The sequence below is a fragment of the Python bivittatus genome, unplaced genomic scaffold (genome assembly GCF_059951505.1).
Source record: "Python bivittatus isolate LINGU-HERP-01145 unplaced genomic scaffold, Pbiv_v1 ctg000960_np1212, whole genome shotgun sequence".
In the NCBI taxonomy this organism is placed as follows: domain Eukaryota; kingdom Metazoa; phylum Chordata; class Lepidosauria; order Squamata; family Pythonidae; genus Python; species Python bivittatus.
The window spans coordinates 9,966,100-9,990,422 of record NW_028277124.1 but is presented as its reverse complement, the minus strand read 5'-3'; the positions used below and the strand labels follow the sequence as shown (position 1 = coordinate 9,990,422).

The 24,323-nt window shown below is 40.0% G+C and overlaps 2 protein-coding genes across 2 annotated transcripts in view; both read right to left on the bottom strand.

Moving 5' to 3' along the window:
• The window catches only part of PCDHGC3 (protocadherin gamma subfamily C, 3), a 34,747-nt gene extending 22,133 nt beyond the window's left edge, over positions 1 to 12,614 (bottom strand). The window contains exon 1 of the mRNA XM_088131595.1: positions 9,979 to 12,614. Within this exon, the coding sequence (XP_087987721.1) occupies positions 9,979 to 12,417 (2,439 nt within the window). The 5' untranslated portion in view covers positions 12,418 to 12,614. The remainder of the gene's footprint in view (positions 1 to 9,978) is intronic.
• LOC103056622 (uncharacterized) overlaps positions 1 to 24,323 on the bottom strand; it is a 118,213-nt gene that overhangs the window by 31,212 nt on the left and 62,678 nt on the right. The gene's annotated exons all lie outside the window — the stretch shown is intronic.

Below are 24,323 nucleotides of genomic sequence, written 5' to 3'. Positions count from 1 at the left end.
GGCATCACCCACAATAAGGTACAATAAAATGAGGTAAGGTAAGATACAGTAAAATGAGATAAAATAGACTACAGTAAGATAAAATAGGGTTAGGGTTTATAAACCCCTGTATGGCACAGGTCCTGGATATCTTGTTCCACTTCTGCCCACCCAGTAGGTTCCAGCAAAGTTGGTATGCTCCAGGTCCCCTCCATTAAACATTGCCATCTTGTGGGACCTAGGAAGCATGCCTTCTCTGTCGTGGCCCCCACCCTCTGGAATAGCATTCCCCAGAGATGAGGATGGCGCCATCTCTCCTGGGGTTCTGGAAAGCTTTGAAAACCTGGCTTTGGTCCCAGGCCTGGGGTTGATGTTTGTTATTTGTTCAATGATCCTTGTTTTGTTTTGTTTTGTTGATTTTGCTGTCTATTAGATTGCTTTAGTCTGGGCTGTCTGTCTGATTTACTGTTTTTAGTTTTTTTCTAGTATTGTATGCTGCCCAGAGTCCACTAGAGTAGGGCCGCCAATTAATATAAATAAATAAACAAACAAATAAATAAAAACAATAATACATTTACTGCATCTTCCTCAGTATCACTGGGAAATCCCTATTTGGACTTCATGGTGTTTTAATTAAAAGAATAATGAAATAAAATTGAAGTACTAATATGGAGTACCCTGCAACTCTCTATATAAACTGGAGTGCTCTCACCTTAAGCTTTTAAGGGCAAATGAGGCTCTCCTTGTTGCAGAATGCTTTTAGAAGCAGTAACTTCAGAAAAAAGATGGCAGTCTTTATATATGGACTGCAGACACCCTATAGCTAAGTAAACTGAGGATGCAAAATCCTAGGGATATTGATTCTTCTATTTTTATATATCTGTCAGCTTAGAAAAGTGTAACAGACACAGTGAAGTCTATTCCCTAACTCATTGATTTCCCTGTTTTCTGCTTTAGTTTGGTTTATAACAGCCATGGATGTTTAGTGATTTATTTCAGTTTTATGGAGGAGCTTCATCCAAACATACCTGGGGATTCTCAGTATATAGGTTCATTTATAAGTGCAAAACTTTGTTTCCAGAGACAGCTTCTTATTTACCAAAAAAGATATCTTTAAGTAGCTCACTTGTTTCCTTTTGCAGAGAAAATATTCCCTGAAATTAAATTGTGGTATCTGGAAATAGGGCATTACTTCACTTTGTGAAGCAACATGAAAGGGCTATCAAAGCAAAGCACCTAACTGCTGGATAACGTAGCACAATTAATTATGTTATGTACAACTTCTGAATTATTCTTCTTCAACAATTGTAGAAAAGTGATGTCTTAGCAGAGGGAAAAGTTTCTATTTCGGAATTCATTGATGTTCTTCAGAGAAAATGAGAAGTAGTAAAATGAGACAATGGTCAGACAGAGACGTAAAAGGAAAGAAGGGGGAAGTATATTGCACAATTAATAAGTGAAAAAAAGGTCTGAGACTATAATTACAAGTTTTAAATTGTGACTTCTGTCTCCTAAACTGTTTGTTAGTCCTTAAACTGAACCTGAAGAAAATGGATGGAAAAACTAGTAGCTTTTAGAAAAACTGACCAAAAGGATAAAATGAAATCATCCTGCAAACATTTTGCCCAGGAATGGGTAGTGACCAGTGAGCTCAAAGGGACAAAGGGTAGAATTAATAGAGTTAACAGGGATCAAATCAACTATACCATATTTTACAAATGCTCAACCTGAGAAATTTGCTATTTATTCTCCTCTGTTATATAGATCTTCTAACAACATCCACATCATTGCAGGAAAAAAAAAAATATTTGGCCAATGAAACCTAATCACAGGTTTCCACAGAGGGAAGGGACAAAATCTGGCCAAGTTTCATACTGAGATAAACAGTGTCACCTATAGCTTTAAAGGTCAAAAACAACATAACATAACTGAGGTCAAAAATAACTGGTAACTACTGCACAGGCAGAGTGTGTATTACACACCAGCTGGCAGCTTAATTCCTACATTTTGCAACAAATGAAGCTTCCAGACATTGCCTGAGGATAACCTCACACAGAGCACATTGTAATATTCAAGTGAGGAAGTCACTATGGCATAGTTAACTATTCTTCGATTTGATCAGCTCAGGTATAGTTGTAGCTGGCATCTAAGGCATGACTATGCAACCCAACTCTTTCTCACCAATACAACCTGTGAATCCAGAGACAACTGAGAGTCAAAAAGCACTTCCAAACTATGAGACACCCTCTTTCACGGGAGTGCAGCCCTATCCTGAAAAGGCTCAATTATAGTCCCAGAGCCTAGTTTGCCACTGACTAACAGCCCTACTGTCTTGTCTGGATTTGATTTCATTTTGTTCACTCTCATCCATCGCATTACCCAGCTTAGATATCTATCAAGGGAATCAAATGCAAGACCAGAAGGATAGCAGAGTAATGGATTCAAAAGCCACAAAAAGGCCCAAGAGAACAAGTACAGCTACCCTCCCCTTATCCAGTCCCCAGCATACAGCCTCCACCAAGGCTACCAGTCTCATAACCTGTCTAGAGGCCCAATTAATTCCTCCAGACCCATCTGGAGTTGGAAGGCTATTATTTTCTTAATAATTTCAGGTAGAAAGTATACATTTGAGATCATATGATAGTTACCCAGCTATGGCAGGTCAATCAATTTTTTTTTTAATGATAACTCAGGGAGGCACACATTCCTCCATAAGGAAGTCTTCCTTACTTTCCTTAACAATGGGGGCCAGTCCTATTCTGGCAGATTTAATCAACCAAGATGTGTGCAAAGTGAAAGAAACTCTCATCTCTCCAGACATCTTGTCTACATCCCTGAGATTCACAACACAGTAAGGCAAGTGGTTTCCATGGTTACCTCCTCATACTGTACTCCCAAATTGAAGTGGAACTGAACAAATATCTGCAAAGAATGTTGCAAATAGATTTTCTTCCCCAGCATCCTGGGGGAACAGTTATAAGACAGCAATGAAAAGCTATGTTGGCTTCTTCTGTGCAGATGCAAAGGAGGCAGAGAAGTAACTTCCATGATGTTGCTTCAAATGGGCTTTAATTTCTGAGATTCATTCTGAGATTTTCTCTATATTCAAGTTGTCATCCCTTTCACTTAATTTCCCTCAGCCCCCCCCCCTTTAACTGGTGCCTTAATTGGCTCTGCAAAAGGGATGACAATGTTTAGACTAAAAGCATTTTCTGACCCAACCATTTCCACGTTCCAGAGATCAACCAAGGCATTGACAGCATGACCAAAAGAGGAAACAGGAACATCTCTAACCACATTCTGGAAAACACTGGGATCTATCAGTAGCCGAGGCCAACTATTTTACTTCAACAGTTAGTCCTGCAATCACACCAACAATCATCCTAAAGCTGCCCAGAGGAGGACCTGCCCATGGTAACAATCTTACTAAAAGGTTATCTATCCATGGGTCAAGTACACTTGAAGTAAGTACCAGAACTAGACACATAGATATCTACTCTATTCACAGGCAAGGCATTAACTGGAATAGGTCTATGATTAACATGACAGACATGAACCCCTGAGCTGCTTCTGAAAGGGAACCTTTGAGGATCTACCACTATCCATGAGCTCACTTCAAGCAGAGTGGGCAATGTACTGACAGAACTTCAACATTCTATGTTGTTCTGGTTTCACAGTTGCAGTAGCATACATTCAAAAATTGTTTGAATGTCTGTTAAATGATCTATGAGATGGGGTTCTTATACATCAGTGTTTCTCAAACTTTTCTAGACAATGGAACACCTACAACTGTTTCTATAAAAAAGGAGGAAGGTAAAGAATATGAAAATAGCATAGCATGATATGGGGAAGCCACACTGGGCAAAAAATATCTGGTTGTCATCTTGGAACAACAATCCTAGGTTGCATCAACAGGAGCATAGCATCAGGATCAAGAGAAGTAATTGTTCCTCTCTATTCTGTTCTAGGTGAGACTGCCCCTTATTTGCCCTTTAGTTCTAGACACTTTATTTATACACACTAGAACATATACAGAAGAGACCAAAGATTAGAAGCCTGCAAGAAAAAATTATGAGAAATGTTTGGAGTCATGGGTATGTTTAGGCGGGTTCAAAGACTGTGGGAAGATAGCTGTCTTCAGGTATCCAAAAGACTGTTCTGTAGAAGACGGGGCAGAATTGTTGAAAATTATTCCAGACAAGACAAGAAGCTTAAATGACAAGGAAGTAGGTTTTAGTTAGGCATAAGAAAAGATTATTCTAGCAATCAGAGCTATTCAACAGATTGCCTGAAGAAATGGTGAACTCTCCTTTCCTGGAACTGTTTAAGCAGAGGATGGAAGGGCATCTATTAGGGGTGCTCTAGTAATGGATTCATGCACCATACAGAGGGTTGGGTTACAATGAATTTTAAGCCCCCTTCCAGCCCTTCTGTTCTATCATTCTGAGCTGATCCCTTCTCTGCACATGCAGACTCTCATGCAACTCAGTACACATCAGAATGGGCAAAGAGGCCTCCCAAATAGAAAACCCGTGTGCTGACTATTTAGTTGCCCTAAAACTCTAACACAACAAGAGATTTAAAAAAAAAACCAGGAATCTCACAAATAGTGGGATAAGAAATGGAACTTTAAAATAACCATGAGATCAATAAAATTATTCAGCAAAGTGCTGATTAATGTGCAAAGGTACATGGAAAACAGCCAGATGTTAGGAAAACAACAAGCATATATCTTTTGAAAACTACTTGAAACAAACTAACAAAAAAGAAATGGGCACACTCCAGCATTAGAATTTTTTTAATTTGCCTAATTTGTTTATACAAACACTTCTCTCTCGCATTTTGGGTAAATTCCCTATCCATATCATGTTACTGATTTTGTGCAAACAAAATTGCAAAACTAAAATAGAGGGGAGGAAAGCAAAGAGCAAGAGAGAGAGAGAAAAACCCCAAACCCTTCCTTTTCAGGCTTTTCTTGCTTTCAACTTATCGGTGTTTTACAAAGAAGAAAAAGGGTCAAACACTTGTGATACCTGCAGCCCCTACAAGTTACAAATGAGCAGCAGCCATCAGTCAGTGATCTAAGGGGACCTGCCTGCTGTTTGTTGCCTGACTTTGCCCCACAGCCACTATTTTCTAGTACCTCCCCTCTCTCAAATTACCCTTTTATTTTTAAAATAAAAATTGCTGCTTGCTGCTGTTGCTGCTATCTAAAATAGTGTTTTTTCTTTTCTTTTTCACCAGTGATTTGCTGGCCCTGCAAGTTGGCTGCTGGGAGGGAGGCAGCTAAATTGACTGGAAGCTGTTCCTTTCCACCATCCATAATTCTGTTTTATCCCTGAATCTGTGTGCTCTGCAATTATTGACAAAAGTCTAAGAAAGATTCCAGTATTCTATGTCCAATAAAGAAAAGTCCAGACTATTCAGGAATCCAACTCCCTAATAAGAAAACTCTGAATCTTCACATCAAACTTTGGAGACCTCACTATTCTGGATCACAATGACCGTTTGTGACCTAAGGGGAGATTTTAGAACATGCTTAAGATCCTTTCAATATAGATGTGTAGAGTATACTTGGTGGCACTTCATATTTGCAAGTCTGCAAGGCAGCATTTCTAGATTCTGGCTAAGAAGGATAGGTAGCATTATTTCCAGTGTTTCATGGGAACACATTATCCTAGTCCTATATTATCTCCACTAGTATGCATGTTAATTTTCAAATGTGTTAATTTTCAAATCCATAAAAAGCTTTAGTCTATTACAGAGGTTCCTAATTTTTTTGCCATCATACCTTCCTTTAGTGTAATTTATTTTATTTATTAAATTTATACTAAATCTTAATGTACACACTTCCCCTAAAAATCACCAAAATGAACACAAATGAATAATGAAAACATACAATGAAACTTTGGGAAAGGTGGATATATTGTAACAATGTCACTAAAAGGTTCTTCACACCTCCCTTGAACTCTGTCTGCACCTCCCCAAGGGAAGTACACCTCACGGTTTGGGAAACCCTAATCTATTATGTACCCTAATTCCCAATTTGGGGAACATCTGTTTCAGGACTATACCACTTTAAACTGCGGGTGGATGCTGAACACGGCTCCTTCTAGACACCTATATTAGTTTGCCTGCAGAATGTCATAGCTATTGACAGTTTTCACAAAATGAGGCTTTAAAACTCTAGGTAATATATTTGCTTCTTTTCTTTTATCTTTAAACCTACATGTTTACCAGCATTGTTCCTTTAGCCATGCTTCTGCAGTCAAGGGGGGAAGGGGTGATCTGTGGAGCATTAAAGGGAATTTGCACTGTGCCCCTCCCCCTCCCTTTCTTCGGTTGGTTTAACTGTTTCATTTCCTAATGAAATCGGGGCACATATAGAAGCTGCAATCAGCTTCCAGTCTCCTAATAATTGTGCAGGCACAGTTAAGAACTGATGTTCCTTGATTCCCCCCTCTCCATTTACTAACATTTAACTAACTAGCTTGTACCTTTTCTGTGTAACCTGACAAGAATCTTTTTGATTGCAGTGGCAAAAATAATAATCATGCCACTGTAGTTACAACTAAAAAGAAAAATGCTTATTATTGTAGGAACTCAGGGCTCCTCCATGTAGGTTTCCTACTGTATCACCATGGTGACGGATCCGCTGTGTTCAAGAAGATTCATTTTCATTTTTTATACTCAACTGTCTCTCCCTTTCCCAAAATACAGCCTGTCAGAAAGGATTTTTTTTGGCTAACCACATGATAAATGAATCATATGTTGAGGAGGGGAGAGCAAGTTAGCAAAGTACTTTACTTTTTTCTTATTGTTTCAGTGGTTATGACTGAACACAAACAATTCTGTCCACATTTTTTAAAAAGGGTAAGCAATTTTCATCACTTGCGGAAACTTGTTTTTTTTAATGGAGGGAGACATGGTATACTGTAATATGTTTTCATATGAGACCAATAACATGGGTTTAAAGGGGCTGCACCTCCCCTTTTTTAAACTAGTCCAGATTGTCATTTGCTGGAAGGTGCAGGTGTTTCTAGCCTTCGAAGAAAAAAAAAACAGTACATACAGACATTTGGCCTCTGAAAGGCCCCCACTTCTGTTTTTCAGTTGGTTTAAGCAATGAAGTTTCAGCTTGACTTGACAATGGCTGTATACACAATCATACTAATTCATAGTTTGTTTTAATTATGGGTTGATGATGCCCTGGTCTGTACATAATGATTCAGGAAAGCTTCCTGCTTCATCTTGATATACATTCCTAAGGAACGACTGCATGCTGTAGAAAACCAAATTTTAGAGGCAATCACATATAAAGCCAAAACTAATAGGCAGGTGCAATACTGTAACAGGAATATATGGCCTTTCTAACTTAGGTTTTATTTCATGCCTATTTTTCCACTTAGCTTGTAAACTATTTTTAAACCTGTCTTCCACTTCATTCATTTTATGTTTGAGAGGTCAGTCTGCAAAATGGCTTCTATTTAGCTTTCAGTTTGTTTTTAATTATGAAAAATGGGCAGAAAACTATAATGGAATAAACACATTTATTTATTCTGTATAAGGAACAGGAGTTAGGGTATGATCTATTTTAAGCCAAAAGGGACCAAGATGAGTTGAAAGATTTGCTGCAATTGTGTCCACAAGTGCTTGAGATTAAATCTTATTTAAGCACGTTGGATTCTTTTTAAACAGATTTGCAGATGACATTGCTACAGTCCTATTCAAACATACTGGTAAGTAAGCCTCAATGAACTCAGCAGTATCTACTGTGCATGTATTTGTATTTGATTTATGTTCTGTCTTTGTACTCAGGTATTCAAGTATAAATTTACTGGACAATATCTTTGCATTGATGACCATATAGAAAATGGAAGCATATAGATGAGATAAATGAGATGCAATGGATATTTTTCTCCTATTTTAAATTTTAGTATGAATTATAGAAGTGTTAGTTTTCAGGAGTTAGCTCCATCCATTCCCAAGGGCCTCCAAGATAAATTTCTGAATACATACAATATACATCTTATATCTTATATGCAAGGAAAGCTATTTTAAAAATATTAATGATGTAGCATAATGATAATTATGTTTTCCTATCACATCTGCATATATATTTAGCCTATGAGGCTCTGGATTTTTATCTTTACATCAGCTTTGGGAGACTGAAGGATACTGATTAGCCAAAGTGCATGCCATGAGGCCTGGGGACCTGGGTTGGTGGTAAACCTTTGTAGGCCACCAAAATCTTAAGCCAACCCTACCTGCATGTGTACATGTCTCTCTCCTATCTTATTAGATAACTAAATTTGAGGCCACAGCTTGATCTTTCTATATTATGTGTGTGCCTATGTATATCTATCTACTTACCTACCTACCTGAGAGACATTCTATGTATGTTACTATTTCTTATGCCAGTAGGCCAGCTGCTATAAAGGAAGAAGTGATGTAAATGAGAGCTTGTGTTTGCTGCCAAGGAATCAGGAAGCAAGCAGTGGCATAACTATATCACCTGTTCAGATAGTCACCAGAATCTGAGCTCTACTCACAGCTGTCTTTTTACAACGGAGTAAGTACCATTCTTTTGCTTCAGGAAAAGCATAGAAGATAAGTTCCACTAAAAACACAGATTTAATAATATAGTACATAGGTTTTGCTTAGTTGTACCTAAAATAGCTTTCTATGAGTGTATTATGTTTGTACATGCAAGCACTTCATTTAGGAGTAAAATAAGCCTAGTATTCCACTGTGTAAGTTCATCTGCAGCCTGGGCTGGACACAGGCTGACTATCTGAGTAAGAAGACAGTCTTTGTGCTAAAAGGCCCTCCAGGCCCTCCTCCTTGCATCAACCCGACACAGGGAAGCATTCTTGGTGGCAGTTCCCCGTCTGTAAAATGCCCTTTCTCCTCTCTAATCTGTTACAGCACAACCAACTTTTGCACACCCTTCAGTCCTGGGGTAACAAAGAAGAATAGTGCTCCTTTAAATACAGGGTTATTATATTGCTACTCAGACTTCACATATTCTGGGCCCCAATCCCTCTAATGATTCTTATGAGGGCTGACAAACATCCTGTGGAAGTGAAAGTAGCGAGGGACCTGGAGCTATTGTTTTATTCAACACTCTTGCCTACCTTCCTTCCCTGAGCTGATGTTTCTTGCTCCCGTTTTGGTTGCTACTAAACTCAAAGGGTGGGCACCATGGTGACACTTTAGAGGGGGCCAACTTGTCCAACAGGCTACCTTAAACATATCTGCAGTGAAGGCAACATTTAAACTCAAGCCCCTTCCTAGAAGTGCAGCTCTTTCATATATTCACACCATATTCTCTGGCAGTGGCTGCTGTTTGTTCTATTATACTAGAATCAGTGGCTGTTAGAAGTAGAAATGTAAAAGATCCCTATGATTGCTCATATTCTTCAAATGCTATTTAAGTGATTCCCCATACTCTCCCAAAATAAAAAAAAAAAGTGTATGTCGTTCACTGAAATCCTGTCTTAGCCAAAAGTAAAATGTTGCAGAAGTTTTCCTTTAAGTCTTTTGGAGAATTGGCCGAGCAAAATAGCCTTCAGGATTCTCCCAATTAGAATTTAGTCCATTTGCTTCTACAGTACACACACAATATCTCTACCCAGTGCTGCTCTTTCATGGTTTCTGGATCTGCTTACACATTTTAATTAAATATGAGCTTAATTCATCAAGCCTTGTTTATGCAGAGACCTGAAAGAGTTAACATGGATCTGAGTTAGCACAGGGACAACTGTATGAACTCCCCAACTTCATATAATATAAGAAACAACAAAAAATAGGAATAGGAATTCAGCAGGAGAGCTCTACATTATTCTGCTACAACATACACCATAGAGAATGGAGGAAAAAGAACAAACTTCACAGGCACTGACACATTTCAAGAAGAAAAAAAAAGTATTATTAAGCCAACTTAGGCTCAGAGCTGAGTTTTCCAGACATAGCTGGAAAAGGACAAGCATACATTACCTCAGAGGGCACTAGCAGCCTGTTACTGGTACTTATTATCTGGTTGTACACTGCAGGATCGCATCTTGTGACAGTACTCTGGCGGCTCCCCATAGTACTGGGAGCAAAAGGCATTTTGTATAGAAGATCACTCTGGCAAGAGTCAGTGGTAAGGACCTGCTGGTAGAAATCTGGAGGAAAAAATCCACTCCGCACAGTGTCCACGTGGTTGAAAGGCTCTGGGGTTCTGTAAAGGTTGCTCCTGGAGGCCTTGAAGATATCCTTGGACTGCCTCCATTTGTAAAATTTAAAAGAGCCCACTCCAATCACTGTGACAAAGAAGGCCACCGATATCAGAATGATAGCAAGGATCAAATAGAAAGTCAAGTGTTTCTTTGATTGTGGTGTAGTAGACACCACTGTAAAGTCTGTCAGTGTCTCCCTGGATGCCTCTGCTATTGTTACAATAAGGGTCACAGTGGAGGACAACGCGGGTTCTCCGTGATCTTTTATTAAAATTATCAAAGTTTGCTTGCGGGAATCTTCTTCCTGTAGAGAGCGTGCTGTTATTATCTCCCCAGAATACAAGCCCACAGCAAAGAGTCCTGGATCAGTGGCTTCATGAAGTACATAGGAAAGCCAGGCATTGTAACCAGCATCTGCATCCCAGGCCACAATTTTGGTGACCAAATATCCAGGACTGACTGTGGATGACATTACTTCTGAAAACAAAGAACTGTTACCCGAAGTTGGATATAAGACTCTGGGTACATTGTCATTTTGATCTGTGACAAAAACATTGATTGTGACGTTAGTGGCAAGGGGTGGAAGCCCTCCATCACGGACTTGTACCACTAGCCTGAACTCCATGATGTTTTCATAATCCAAAAGTGCTAGGACATAAATAGTACCATTCTCCCGGTTAATAGAAAAATATCTGCTAATCAGATCTCCTTCAGGTTTCTCATTTTCCAAGATAGAGTAAGAAAGACGGGAATTCTGGTCCAGATCTGGATCAGAGGCACTAATATTAAAAATAATGGCCCCTGGAAGGTTGTTTTCCTCCATATACACATCATAGAAAGATTGTGGGAATGTAGGGGGGTTGTCATTTATATCAGACACTTTAACAAGTATTTGTTTTTCCTCCATGAGAGGCGGTGAGCCAGCATCCTGAGCAGTAATTGTGATATTGTACTCAGAAACAAGTTCCCTGTCCAATGGTTCTTTCATTTGCAATGTGTAGTAGTTTTTAAGTGAAGAACTAAGGGCAAATGGAGTGCCAGAAGGTATAAAGCAATTTACAAGGCCATTGCCACCAGAGTCCTGATCTGTGACACTTAGCAAAGCAATTACTGTTCCTGGAGCTGCATCTTCTGGTACTGGGCTGTACACTGAGGTCACTGTGATCTCTGGGATGTTGTCATTGACATCAATAATTTCTACCAACACTTTACAATGAGCCTCTGCAGGGTTGGTACCTTTATCTTTTGCCTGGACATAAATCTCATAAAATTTGGTTTCTTCAAAATCCAGCAATCCATTGAGCCTCAGCTCTCCAGTAACAGAATCTAAAACAAAGAGCTGCCGAACTCTAGCAGGGGTGTGACTGCTGAAGGAGTAAATTATTTCTCCATTAGGGCCCTCATCGAGATCAAAAGCTCTCGTTCTGGCGACCAAAGCGTTTAAGGGTGTGTCCTCTTTCAGGCTGGCTCTGTAAATAGACTCGTTGAAGACAGGGAAGTTGTCATTTGCATCTAGGACATCAATGAGTACTTGCAAGGTGGCAGATCTAGGTGGATTTCCTCCATCCAGTGCCGTGAGAACCAGCAGGATTTCTTTTTGCTGCTCCCTATCCAGTGCCTTCTCCAGCACCAACTCTGCATATTTTGTATTATCCCCTCCAGTCTGTACGTTTAACACGTAATGCTGATTGGAGCTGAGCTGGTAGGTCTGTAAATAGTTAATTCCCACATCGGGGTCTTGCGCGCTCTCCAAAGGAAAACGTGCCCCAGGTGACACCGACTCGCTGATTTCCAGTCTCATTTGTTTGCTCAGGAAAACCGGGTCATTGTCGTTGATGTCTTGGATTTCCACCGCCACGCCGTAGAGCTCCAGGGGGTTCTCCGCTATGATCTGCAGGCTCAGGACACAAGGGGAGAGAGTCGCGCAAAGTTCCTCCCTGTCGATTCTCTCATTTACTAGCAACTTTCCAGTGCTGAGATCTGCTTCGAAGTATTTTCTGCTGCCTCCCGACACAACCCGGAGATTTCGAGCTTGTAGCTGCTGGAGATCTAAGCCCAGGTCAACCACTACGTTTCCTACCAAAGAGCTCTTCGGCATTTCTTCAGGAATCGTATAGCGAATGAATGCAAAAGCCCAATCCGAGACACCCAGCCAAAGCCCGAGTAACTGCAGCCATTGTGTTACCCATCCGTTCTTTCCAGCAGCGCCGTTCATCTCACGCGGGAGGACAGCTCGTTGCTTTGTAAAGTTTCTTTGAGTTTTCCTCTAAAAGTTTTCAGCCGGCAGTTTCATGTTGCTGCAACTCTGCATGTTCCGGGCATAGGTTCTGGGGAGTTTTAAAGTCGGGCATTGTTTTCCTGGTACACAACAGTGGGATTCTTCTCCACTCCGTCTGCCGCTCTCTCTCAAACTCAGGCGACGTCCCAGCTCTCTCAGTATTCCCGTCGAACATCGTTGGGTCAACAGCGGCGCGCAGAGTCCTGGCCAATAACTGCAGCAGCATCGCTCCCGGCATACTGTTGCTGCTGCTGCTTGTCCTGCGCGAGACGCCGGCGTCTTGATTTCCTGCTTCTGAGCCTGGGGGACTGACTCCGAGCAGGGCCTGTTGCAGATTAGTGTTTGGGGCCGTGCGTTGCGTGTGGACCTCGGGGAGGAGGTGGATACGTCTTTGTCGTCCTGCTCTCTGCCTGCCAGTAAATAGAAGCTTCCCCAAGGTCCACTGGAGGGGCAGGGAGGGAGAAAGAGCAAGAAGAAGTTGGACGACGGGGTTCATTGTGTCCTTTCCTTTGTGCACATGCACCGAACCACAAAGTAACTAACGGTGATCACACCAGCTGTAACTGCAAGGCCGTCAGAGCCTTTTAAGCTGTAGGGCCAGAGTGACTGAATGGCAGCCAGACTGATAGGCCCAGGGTGGGGTGCCCAGGTGCCTCCAGAAGAAAGGAACATGGGAAGGTCCGTATTCTCTCGCTGTGTCTCCATCTAGGTAGCCCCCCATTTCTTCTCGGCTCTTGATCTCTTAGCAAATGTTTAAGAAATACTTGAGGGGGGGTGATGAGCATGCAGGGAAAACATTCAGGAATCTCACAAGTAATGGGGCAAGAGGTGGGATGGAATGTTAAACACAAGGTCAGTCATATAATTCAACAAATTGCTGATTAATGTCCAAGGTGCCAGGTATTAGGAAAATAACAAGCAGAATTCAACAATAAATAAAACTTATAACTTTGAGAACTGCATGAAAAAAAATAGTTTCCCTTGACCTTTGCCAAAAACCAACCAACAAACAAAAAAAACCTTGTTTTTGTTTATTTGAATGCCTCCCCATACTGTGTGTAAATTCCCCATCCATGTTATCTTACTGATTTTGTGTGAACAAAATTGCAAAACAAGGATGGGAGGGAGAGCAAAGCAAGAAAAGAGAGTGAAGAAGGAAAGAAAATAAAATCCTTGCTTTGCAGGGCTTTCTTGCTTTCAACATATAGGTCTTTTACAAAGAAAAAAGTCAAACACTGGTGATACCTGCAGCCCCTACAAGTTACAAATGAGCAGCAGCTGTCAGTCAGTGATCTAAGGGGACCTGCCCGCTGCTTGTTGACTGACAGCTCCACAGCCACTTATTTAGTAACCTCTATTTTCTAGTAACCCTCCCCCCTCAAATTATCCTGAAACATAAAATAAAAATTGCTGCCTGCTGCTGCTGCTGCCAACGTCTGAAAATACCTTCTCTCAACTTTATCAGTGGTTTACTGGCATAGGTTGTATTGGTCTTCAAGTGATTTCTGTGTGAAATCTCTCTAGTGGTGGCTGGAGGACTTCCTAATGCCCAGCATTCCAGGGGTGGGAAGGCCACTGAAGATTGTGGAGGGGGGAGGGGGGAGAAGGGATTAGGAGGTGGTTGCAGCCACTATTCAAGAAGAAGTCAAATGTGCTGGCAGGAAAATATGACCCTTGCTTCAAGAGGAGCATAAGTGGGAACATCTCTTTGTAGCAGTGGGAGTGTGAGCTAGTAAGGAGTGTGAGCTAGTAATCCAGGAGGCACTGAATCAGTGGCTGGGAAAGAGCAAAGGCACACTCTACTTCATCAGACACTTCATCAGATTCCCAGCCAGATCTCCTAGCAGTAGCAGAAGCCAAGCCCACAAACTCCTCCCTCAGAATCTTCAGTGTGGACAGAAGGATGGCATCCTTGCTGCCTACTTATTTAAAGAAGAGGAGCTTTCTAGTGATCCATGATGCATTTACTGGGCAGCCTGCAGCCAGATGTGGTGGGATTTGGCTATGGTTGTCCTGCCCACCAGTGTTCCAGGAGTTCAGAAGAGCAGGCAGTCATGTGACATCCCACTGCATCTCAATGGAACTTGAGTTAGTGGAAGAGCTGGTGTTCTCTTATCTCTAGACAGAGGTCCTACCATCATTTTGTTACATGCTGGTGCTAATTAATTTGCACCCATTCATATAAATTTCCCAATTCCTATAATGCAAGTTGTACAGTTTGGAGCAGAGATCATACTTTCACTATTCTTAACGCTGGGCTTCATCAAACAATCTCCCAACTCAAGTGAATAATTTGGGAAAAGGATGCCCCCAAAGTTCACTCCTTCTGAGAACCGGGCAGGTGAGAAAACTACTTCAGGACTTGTCCAATTTACCTCCTCTGATACAGAGTGCAAAAAATAAATTATTATTCTTTAAAAGTCAAAGAAATAAAAAAGAAAGTCTTGGTTTGCCTGAGACAGGTATAAAATTGTCAACACAAATCCCTGGATTGGTCCTGAATGTTCATTGTTGCTGTTAAAGAGGGTGAGAAGTAGGGGAACAATGAGTGGCCCTTTGAATAATAATAGCTTGCTTTCTTTTAAGTAGGGACAGGGCAATGACCCCTATCTCTCTAAATCTACTAAAATTAGGGTAGGGTCTTCTCTTACATGTGTTCCTTTTAAAAAGGCAAAAGCTTTTTGAAATGGGAAGCCATTTCAAAAAAAACCTAAAGTGTGCTTTATACTTTTTCAAAGAAAGAGGCGGCATGGCTAACATGAAGGTTTACTTTTTCTAAAAATAGGGGACCATGTCTAATTGTCACCAGCCCCCACAAGTTTGTTTTGCTGCTTCTAAGAATAAGAATTCATGCATAATATGAAACCAGGCCTCAGTAACTGGTTTTATTCTTACAACTAGGAAGCGGTAGCTAACATTAGGTCAGGACCCCAAATCCAGATTTATTCTTTTGGGGAATAATGGACTTGGTTATTAGCCTTTTCTTTGCTTTGCTTGAGACAGATATAATTTACATTATACTGAGACTTGTAGCCCTTTGGGGCCTTTCCCATAAGGGGATTGGAAGGCTTAAAGAAGGCACACAGCATTACAGCTAAGAAAGTTAGTGGTTATATTTAAAATCTTGGGTGTTTGATCCTTTCCAAGGAGACATGCAGAGATAGTTGCCTGCCTGCCTATATAAACCACTGATCTCAAGGTGCCTATCCAAGATTGGCCTAAGGCAGAATTAAATCTCAAATCACAAGAACTCAGTGGGCAGGCATACTAGCCTAACAAAAGAGGTTAGGGTTGTGAAAAAACAGGCTATCTCCAATTGCTGAATGTTTCTTTCAGGGTCTTTAAAATGTGTATTCTTAAATAAGGCTGCAAATGAGGTTATCATTTGCAAAGAGGTTATCACCTTCTTTGTTCTCATGTTCTTTACTATAGGTCGGGATCAACGTTAACCAGTTTTTTTCCTGTGCAAATGAAAAGCTACACTTCTTTTATGCTTGTCCAGTCAACATAGAGATTCTTCATTGGCTGCTGTTTTGTTTCTAAATGCAACTCAAGGTGCTAGCTATTATCAATAAAGCCCTATCCGGCTCAAGGCCTGCATATCTCCAAGACCTCGCATCCCAAACAAATTCTGCCCATCCAAATCAGACAAATAGAAAGTGCCTGCTGAAGGACCCCTCCTAGAAAGAAGTGCCGTGGGAGGGGGCATGGAGGTAGATATTCTGGGTGACAGCTTCTCTCCTCTGGAACAAGTCGCCTGTCCTCACAAGCAAGACTGGCTCCTCATCTCTTGCATGGAATCTCTCAGCACTCAGAGTACAGATTCAAGGATGACCGGGCCCACTAACCTTATATTTACATTCTGCAGGACTGGGGAATGTTGAGGTCCCTCCATATTGCAATGAGCAAATGTTTGTCAAGCTTATGTTAATGGTGCCAGCCTGAAAATTTACTGCTTCTAAGAATATGATGGAAGGCAAGACTAAATACAGTGGGGCAAAAAAGTATTTAGTCAGCCACCAATTGTGCAGGTTCTCCCACTTAAAAAGGTGAGAGAGGCCTGTAATTTTCATCATAGGTATACCTCAACTATGAGAGACAAAATGGGGAAAAAAATCCAGAAAATCACATTGTCTGATTTTTAAAGAATTTATTTGCAAATCATGGTGGAAAATAAGTATTTGGTCAATATCAAAAGTTCATCTCAATACTTTGTTATATATCCTTTGTTGGCAATGACAGAGGTCAAACGTTTTCTGTAAGTCTTCACAAGGTTTTCACACACTGTTGCTGGTATTTTGGCCCATTCCTCCATGCAGATCTCCTCTAGAGCAGTGATGTTTTGGGGCTGTCGCTGGACAACACGGACTTTCAACTCCCTCCAAAGGTTTTCCATGGGGTTGAGATCTGTAGACTGGCTAGGCCACTCCAGGACCTTGAAATGCTTCTTACGAAGCCACTCCTTCGTTGCCCGGGCGGTGTGTTTGGGATCATTGTCATGCTGAAAGACCCAGCCATGTTTCATCTTCAATGCCCTTGCTGATGGAAGGAGGTGTTCACTCAAAATCTCACGATACACGGCCCCATTCATTCTTTCCTTTACACGGATCAGTCGTCCTGGTCCCTTTGCAGAAAAACAGCCCCAAAGCATGATGTTTCCACCCCCATGCTTCACAGTAGGTATGGTGTTCTTTGGATGCAACTCAGCATTCTCTTTCCTCCAAACATGACGAGTTGAGTTTAGACCAAAACGTTCTACTTTGGGTTCATCTGACCATATGACATTCTCCCAATCCTCTTCTGGATCATCCAAATGCTCTCTAGCAAACTTCAGACGGGCCCGGACATGTACTGGCTTAAGCAGGGGGACATGTCTGGCACTGCAAGGGTTGAGTCCCTGGCAGCATAGTGTGTTACTGATGGCGTAGCCTTTGTTACTTTGGTCCCAGCTCTCTGCAGGTCATTCACTAGGTCCCCCCGTGTGGTTCTGGGATTTTTGCTCACTGTTCTTGTGATCATTTTGACCCCACGGGGTGAGATCTTGCGTGGAGCCCCAGATCAAGGGAGATTATCAGTGGTCTTGTATGTCTTCCATTTTCTAATTATTGCTCCCACAGTTGATTTCTTCACACCAAGCTGCTTGCCTATTGCAGATTCAGTCTTCCCAGCCTGGTGCAGGTCTACAATTTTGTTTCTGGTGTCCTTCAACAGCTCTTTGGCCTTGACCATAGTGGAGTTTGGAGTGTGACCGTTTGAGGTTGTGGACAGGTGTCTTTTATACTGATAACAAGGTCAAACAGGTGCCATTACTACAGGTAACGAGTGGAGGACAGAGGAACCTCTTAAAGAAGTAGTTACAGGTCTGTGAGAGCCAGACATCTTGCTTGTTCGTAGGTGACCAAATACTTATTTTCCACCATGATTTGCAAATAAATTCTTTAAAAATCAGACAATGTGATTTTCTGGATTTTTTTTCTCATTTTGTCTCTCATAGCTGAGGTATATCTATGAGGGAAATTACAGGCCTCTCTCATCTTTTTAAGTGGGAGAACTTGCACAATTGGTGGCTGACTAAATACTTTTTTGCCCCACTGTATGTCTCTCATTCTATGCCAGCCTTTTCCTTGGTGACATGCCTATCTCTGTGGCATTGTACCTCTCTTGGCCAGCCTGATTCTGCTGCCTCTGCTAATTAATATAGATAGTGCCGGCAAGCCTCTTGGAACCTTTGGAGCCAGGCAAAACACAAATGTCAGAAAATGAAATAAACGCTGATAGAACAATATGTGACAGTATTCAGGGGATCCTTCACAGGATGACTTAGCCTACTGAGCGGCTTTACCAGGCCAAGGATCAGAGGTAGCAAAGCTAAATCAACCTACAAGACAACACAGTTTTCATTCTTCCCATTTGTCCTGCCTAGCAAAAGTCAGGCTTTCCCATCAGCTCTGCCCACCAAGGCCAGGGATGAGGGGTTTACTGAGAGGGGCCACAGTATCCAGGCAGCTATCCCAGTCCTCCTGCAACCAGCAAATCCAAAGATCAGAGGCAGATAAGCACAGCCCTGTGGTACTCCAGAGAAGCAAATGAAAGTTTGTTTTAAGTTTTGAAAGTTTGGGTTTTAAAATGTTTTTGAAAATTTGCAGTGCTTGGCTCAGTTTCTCTTTAGGCTCTTTGCTAGAGATTAGACAATTTGGAGGCTTGTTGTCTTATCCTTTCCACAACTCTGCTCTTCTTGCTCTTAAAAAGATATGGCGGATATTTAAAAAAAAAGTGTTAGGCTGAAACTTTGCAGGTTTAAAGTTCTGCAAAGGGTCTACCATCCCTGTTACCTTCTGCCAAAAAATCAAGCAGCTCTAGATGGTTTTAAGTTTCCACATTATGGTCTATGGACAAACTCTTTAAATCCTATCTTTAATCTCAGTTAGGCTTGTTACCAAATTTTGAATCACCACTCAAATTGAATCATACTGTCTTTGAATCTTGAATCTCCAATTTGAATCAAATTAGAGCCAATTCACACAGAATAGAGTAGCACGATGGTGATTATCCAAATATCAACCAAGTCACAGAAAGGAATATATAACCTTTCAAGTTCTCCAGAAGTTTTTATCAGGCAAGATGCTATAAAAGGCAGACGGGAAGAAGTAAGAAAGTTGAAAAATTAGACCATATGCTTCAGTTAAGGCAGTATTTCTCAATCTTGGCAACTTTAAGATGTGTGGACTTCAATTCCCAGAATTCCCCAGTCAGAGAAACACTGAGCTAAGGAGTCTCCAATCATCATGGTGTAGAGTAGTTAACAACTAGGGAAACAAGTTCAAGTCCATTTTTAGCTATGGAAGCTAACTAGGAAATAATGAGCTAATTAGTATTTCTCAGCCAGCCAATTAAGGCAGTAACGATAGGGAAACGATTGCCACAATTGCCATGGGTTGATGAAAAGAGGGTCAATCTCAGTTTAGCACATAAATAAAATATAAGTATGAACATGGACAATCTCGGGTTCCTCTAGCTTTCAAAGTCAAAGAAAGACTGTCTTCTCATCTCAGAATATTTATACCCAATGCATTTCTTGCCAAGGATGAAATTCACAAGTTCTTGGCCTAGCTGAGAACAGAAAGAAAATCCTGCCTCATAAAGAGAACTGAAAACTTTTTTGTGTCATTTTAGACATTCCATATTAACCAAATGTGGAATAGGATTTTCTTTCCCCAATGGCCAATATAGTTATGATTGCTTTTCATGATGATTATATGAGCTTAGAAGTAAAAGCCAGCAATACATTCCATTCCCCTCCAACATCTCTGCTACTGTACAGCTAAATCCCAGTAAGATACTAACAATAATATCAGGTTGGATAATAGAAGTCTGCAAATTTTGTATTAAGAAATACCAACTTTAAAATATTTTATGTGTCATAGAAGAATACATTTTAAAATTATGGATTTTAATGGACTTAGCCATCAGAGCTAAGGTCACTTTATCTGGATCATTTTTTGAATAGACTAGTCCTCAACTAAAAAAAATATTTAGTTTCCAGTACATAGGAGAAACTGAGAAAACTTGGTTAAGACAGTATAACATTATGCAGCCACCCCTCCCAGGATGTCAGTTTTAAGAGACCAGCTGCAAATGCACTAAAGTATTTTCTAAATAAAATGCTTGGGGAAAAAACTGTGACTGAGGAAGGGATTCTGGTGGCAGCTCCATCCAAAATGTCTTTGGAGAAAAATTAGACATTAATGAGAATTTTTGTGAACCCTTAAAGGAACCAAAATAAAACTGTCAGCCAAGAAATCAGCTCTTTTGCCCTGCTTCAGTAGTTATACCAATGAAACAGAGAGAACAATATCTGTCAGAAATGTAAGCCGCATTGAGTATTTTAGATGAAAATAAGATTTAAGTAAACTGCAGTATTTAACAACTGTGCCCTGGAAACATCCTTTACAGCAGATGAGGGAAAAGATGAAGCTGTTACACCTGAGTTAGCAGTGGGGAAATCATTAAAAGAATGGAAGATAATTTTGAAGAATTAAGGAGGCCAATTATAACATGCCAATTGATAATTAGCCATTACAAAGACAACAAAGATATGATTAGTGATGTTTTACTATATAATTTATGAATAAAGAAATTAATTTTGTGGGAGATACTCAATATATGTGTAAAGCACCCAAGGCCAACTTTTTTTGGAAGAAATGCCATCCAATTCAAAGGGAATTCTTTGTTTTGCACCTACACTGTTAGTCCCAGAAGCTATAGTATAGATGCAAAACAAAGAATTCCCTTTGAGTTGGATGGCATTTCTTCAAAAAAAGTTGGTCTTGGGTGCTTTACTCAAAAAGCCAAAGATATAAGGAGAAATAACTTGATATCCTTCTTGAGTGTAGATGGTGAAAGTATGAGGTTTTAGAGATATTTTTTCCCCTTATTCAACCACACTCTCTTTTTAATATTGCTAATATTAAAACCACTTTAAAAGCTATGCTAATTAAAAAGCATCAGCAGCAATCCCAAATTCACTGGCAGCAACTGGGTTGATTAATGCAATTTTGTTCCCAGAGTCCTGCTGAACTAAATAGAGATATATATACATAAAATTTTGGGAGAAATGTTCATCCATAAACCACAATTATGTACATCAAATTTATTAAAATGAATCAGTAGAGGTTAAATTCTTCATTAGGTGTTTAAGTCCCAATATTTTTCATACAATAAGAGTTAAGCCAAAAATTTATATTTTTCCTTAACTGTCTAGACACATAAGTTGTTTGGAAGCCCAGAGCACAGTCCTGTTAAAGTTCTGGCTTTGCCTGTGCATAAAAAGCCTGAGCCCTGTCCAACACACTTCAGGTTTTCCTTCTTGTTCTGCTGAATCATTAAGTTTATCCAGAAAGAGCAGTCAAAATGTATGTTTTGGGGTTAGTTCTAATGTGTTTGAAAATCAGGAACTGGTTCTCATAAACTGGATTGAACATCCTACTACCTAACACCCATATTGTAAAGAAAAATGCTTTTCTCTTCCCTCACTGAAAACTTGGTTTATATTGGAATTAGTTATCAGAACTTCCCCCACCAACCCCCAGTTAGTAGACTATAAGACAAAGAGAACAGTTAATTTATTTAATACAGTATTCCTTTCTATTAGCATTTTCCTAAATATGTTAAAGAATTGAGGGTTTTTTTAAAAAAAAGAATCATTTCCTTAGAAAATTTTCTGTAAGTACCGAAACCCCAGCTTGCAAAATCAAGTGACAAATTTGACATGCCTTTTTTTTTTTAATGCAACCTATCCAGACACAAGCCCAAGCAAAAGAACTTCTTAGTCTTTGTGATATTTTTGCTTAAGGGATGGCTGCTGGCTATCAAAATAAAAACAAAAAACCAAGACTGCTTTGGTGCTTCTTAACTACATGAATACATATAACAATACAGCAATAAGCTAGAAGACCACGCACAGAATGTGTGCACAAGCCCTAATGCTCCAGCCAAAACCAATATAGATCCTATTTTCATATGCAGAACAGAATACAAGACCATGCCCACACACCCCAAATCTTAATAAACCAACCAAACATTTACAACACCAGCATTAGCCATATGTGTATGTGGTATGAAGTATAGCAGAAATACCCACAGTTTTGTACTACCTGCCTGCAGAATAAAACAGCACAACACATAAGCAAGCCATCTTTCCATCCATATTAACTCTACATTTGCTATTCAAAAAAGCAGCAGTAGTTTAGCCAGCTGATTGGCAGGCAAGCATTGCAACTAGGTCCAGCCTTCAGTCTGGCCATGTGCTCAACGACTGCTTCGCTCTCAATATTACATTCTCACGTTATCTCATCCAGTCTAAACCAACAGCAGCAAAAATATGACTGTCTCTGTTACTATACTGGCTAGATTGGGATTTTTACAAGCTTCACTGGAACCACTGGAATATCCCAAATGCTGCTGCTTGAAATTGCCAAATTTTGTTTCATGTTAGGAACCAGACAATCAGATTTTGTTCTAAGCCCAAAACAAAACTCTCAAAACACATGTTTGTTTTGTGCTTGGAACAGTCAAAATATCCATTTTGAGGCAGGACATTTTAAGCCTGAAACATTTTGCACATCTCTAATGGTTGGCACTATTTTAGACCTATTTGCATAATATTCCTATTAGTAAACAATCTACAAATCTAGCGACAGGTTTACAATTCCCTTACTCTTAGGTAGGGAGAAGAAAAACTGTATTATTAAGTCAGAATGCAAGCAATACTTCTAGAAAACTACATTTCTACTATTCAAAATGACTAAGTTCTGGGCAAGAAAAGATGAAGAATTTGCCTGATTATAAAAACAAAGTACTTGTATTTCGTTATTTGTATTAAAAAAAAAACATGGTTGCAGGAAGATGTCCTGCTGCAGTTATAAAATTAAGTACCTTTAACATCTTAAAACAGATAAGCAAATCCTGTAGAGATTTGGTCATATTTGTATGTACGCAATAAGGGATCCATGATCAATAAATGTTGGTATTCATACATTTTTCAATTTCCATTAGGTTTAATGATGCAGAAAGTTGCTTCTTCATTAGTATTTATTTTCCTCCTGAGAATGAAAAACTGAAGTGGGGAAGATACTGAAGGACCTGAATCACTTAATGGAAAAAAATAAGTAGAATTTTCCTGAACACGCATCCATATATGCAGGAATTTCAGAGCATGGGTAGGAGCATTTTTCCCAGCCCTCTAGAACAGAGGTGTAAAACACGTGGCCTGCGGCCCACAACACTCCCGAGTGCAGCTTGAACCAGATTAAAATGCAGTTGGGTAACATTTAAGAAAGTAAAATAAAAATACAGCAAAACATAGGTAATCCTGCATTTTAAAACTAAAAAATAATACATTTAGTTACCAATCACCAAAACTCCAGGTTTGCGACCCGTGAGGAGTCCTGCACCAGCTTGCTGCCTGAGCTTCATTGCAGCAGCAAAGATTGCTTTCTTTTTTTAAAATTTGTCTTTCATTACAACATCAAATTCCAAAGAAAGAAAGAAAGAAAGAAAGAAAGAAAGAAAGAAAGAAAGAAAGAAAGAAAGAAAGAAAGAAAGAAAGAAAGAAAGAAAGAAAGAGAAATTTAAATGCTTACAAAATATTGATTGCAGTTATCAGTGACTAGTGAGTTTATATTGGAATCTGTAAGCATGTATTGGTGTCATGGTTAAAGTGTCAGACTAGAAAGCAGGAGATGATGAGTTCTAGTCCTGCCTTGGGCACAAAGCCAGCTGGGCGACCTTGAAGCCAGACCTCTGGGAAGAAAGAACTGCCAGGTCACTTCTGAAAAATGTTGCCAAGAAAAGTGCAGGGGGCAGTTGGCAGGAGTCCAAAATGACTTGAAGGCATAACTTTCAACTGTGCATGTGACATGCTGTTATACTTTCTTGTTTCTATACTTTAACTAAGAAATACATATTTTAACATGTCACTATTACATATATTTGCGATTTACTCATATTGTGGCACACATGTTTGTACTGTACTTGGTTTGGGAAACGCCGCACAAAGCATTTTTTTTCCACACATGGGACATCAGAAATTAGAAGGAACATTGCAGAGAGGTGAGGAGGAGGAGGAGGAGGTAAGGAGATGGCTGATAATTTGGTGGTAAGCTGGGAGGAAGCTCAGAGTGAGGTAGTAGATGTGTGTGTGTGTGTGTGTTGATATATATTGTATACACACAAATATATATATAAATACATATAAATATTGAAAACAATCAAATTTGTAATAATAATGTTTCTTTGTTATGCATTAGTTATATCTAGTTCCTACCTGATTTTAATATGTTGAT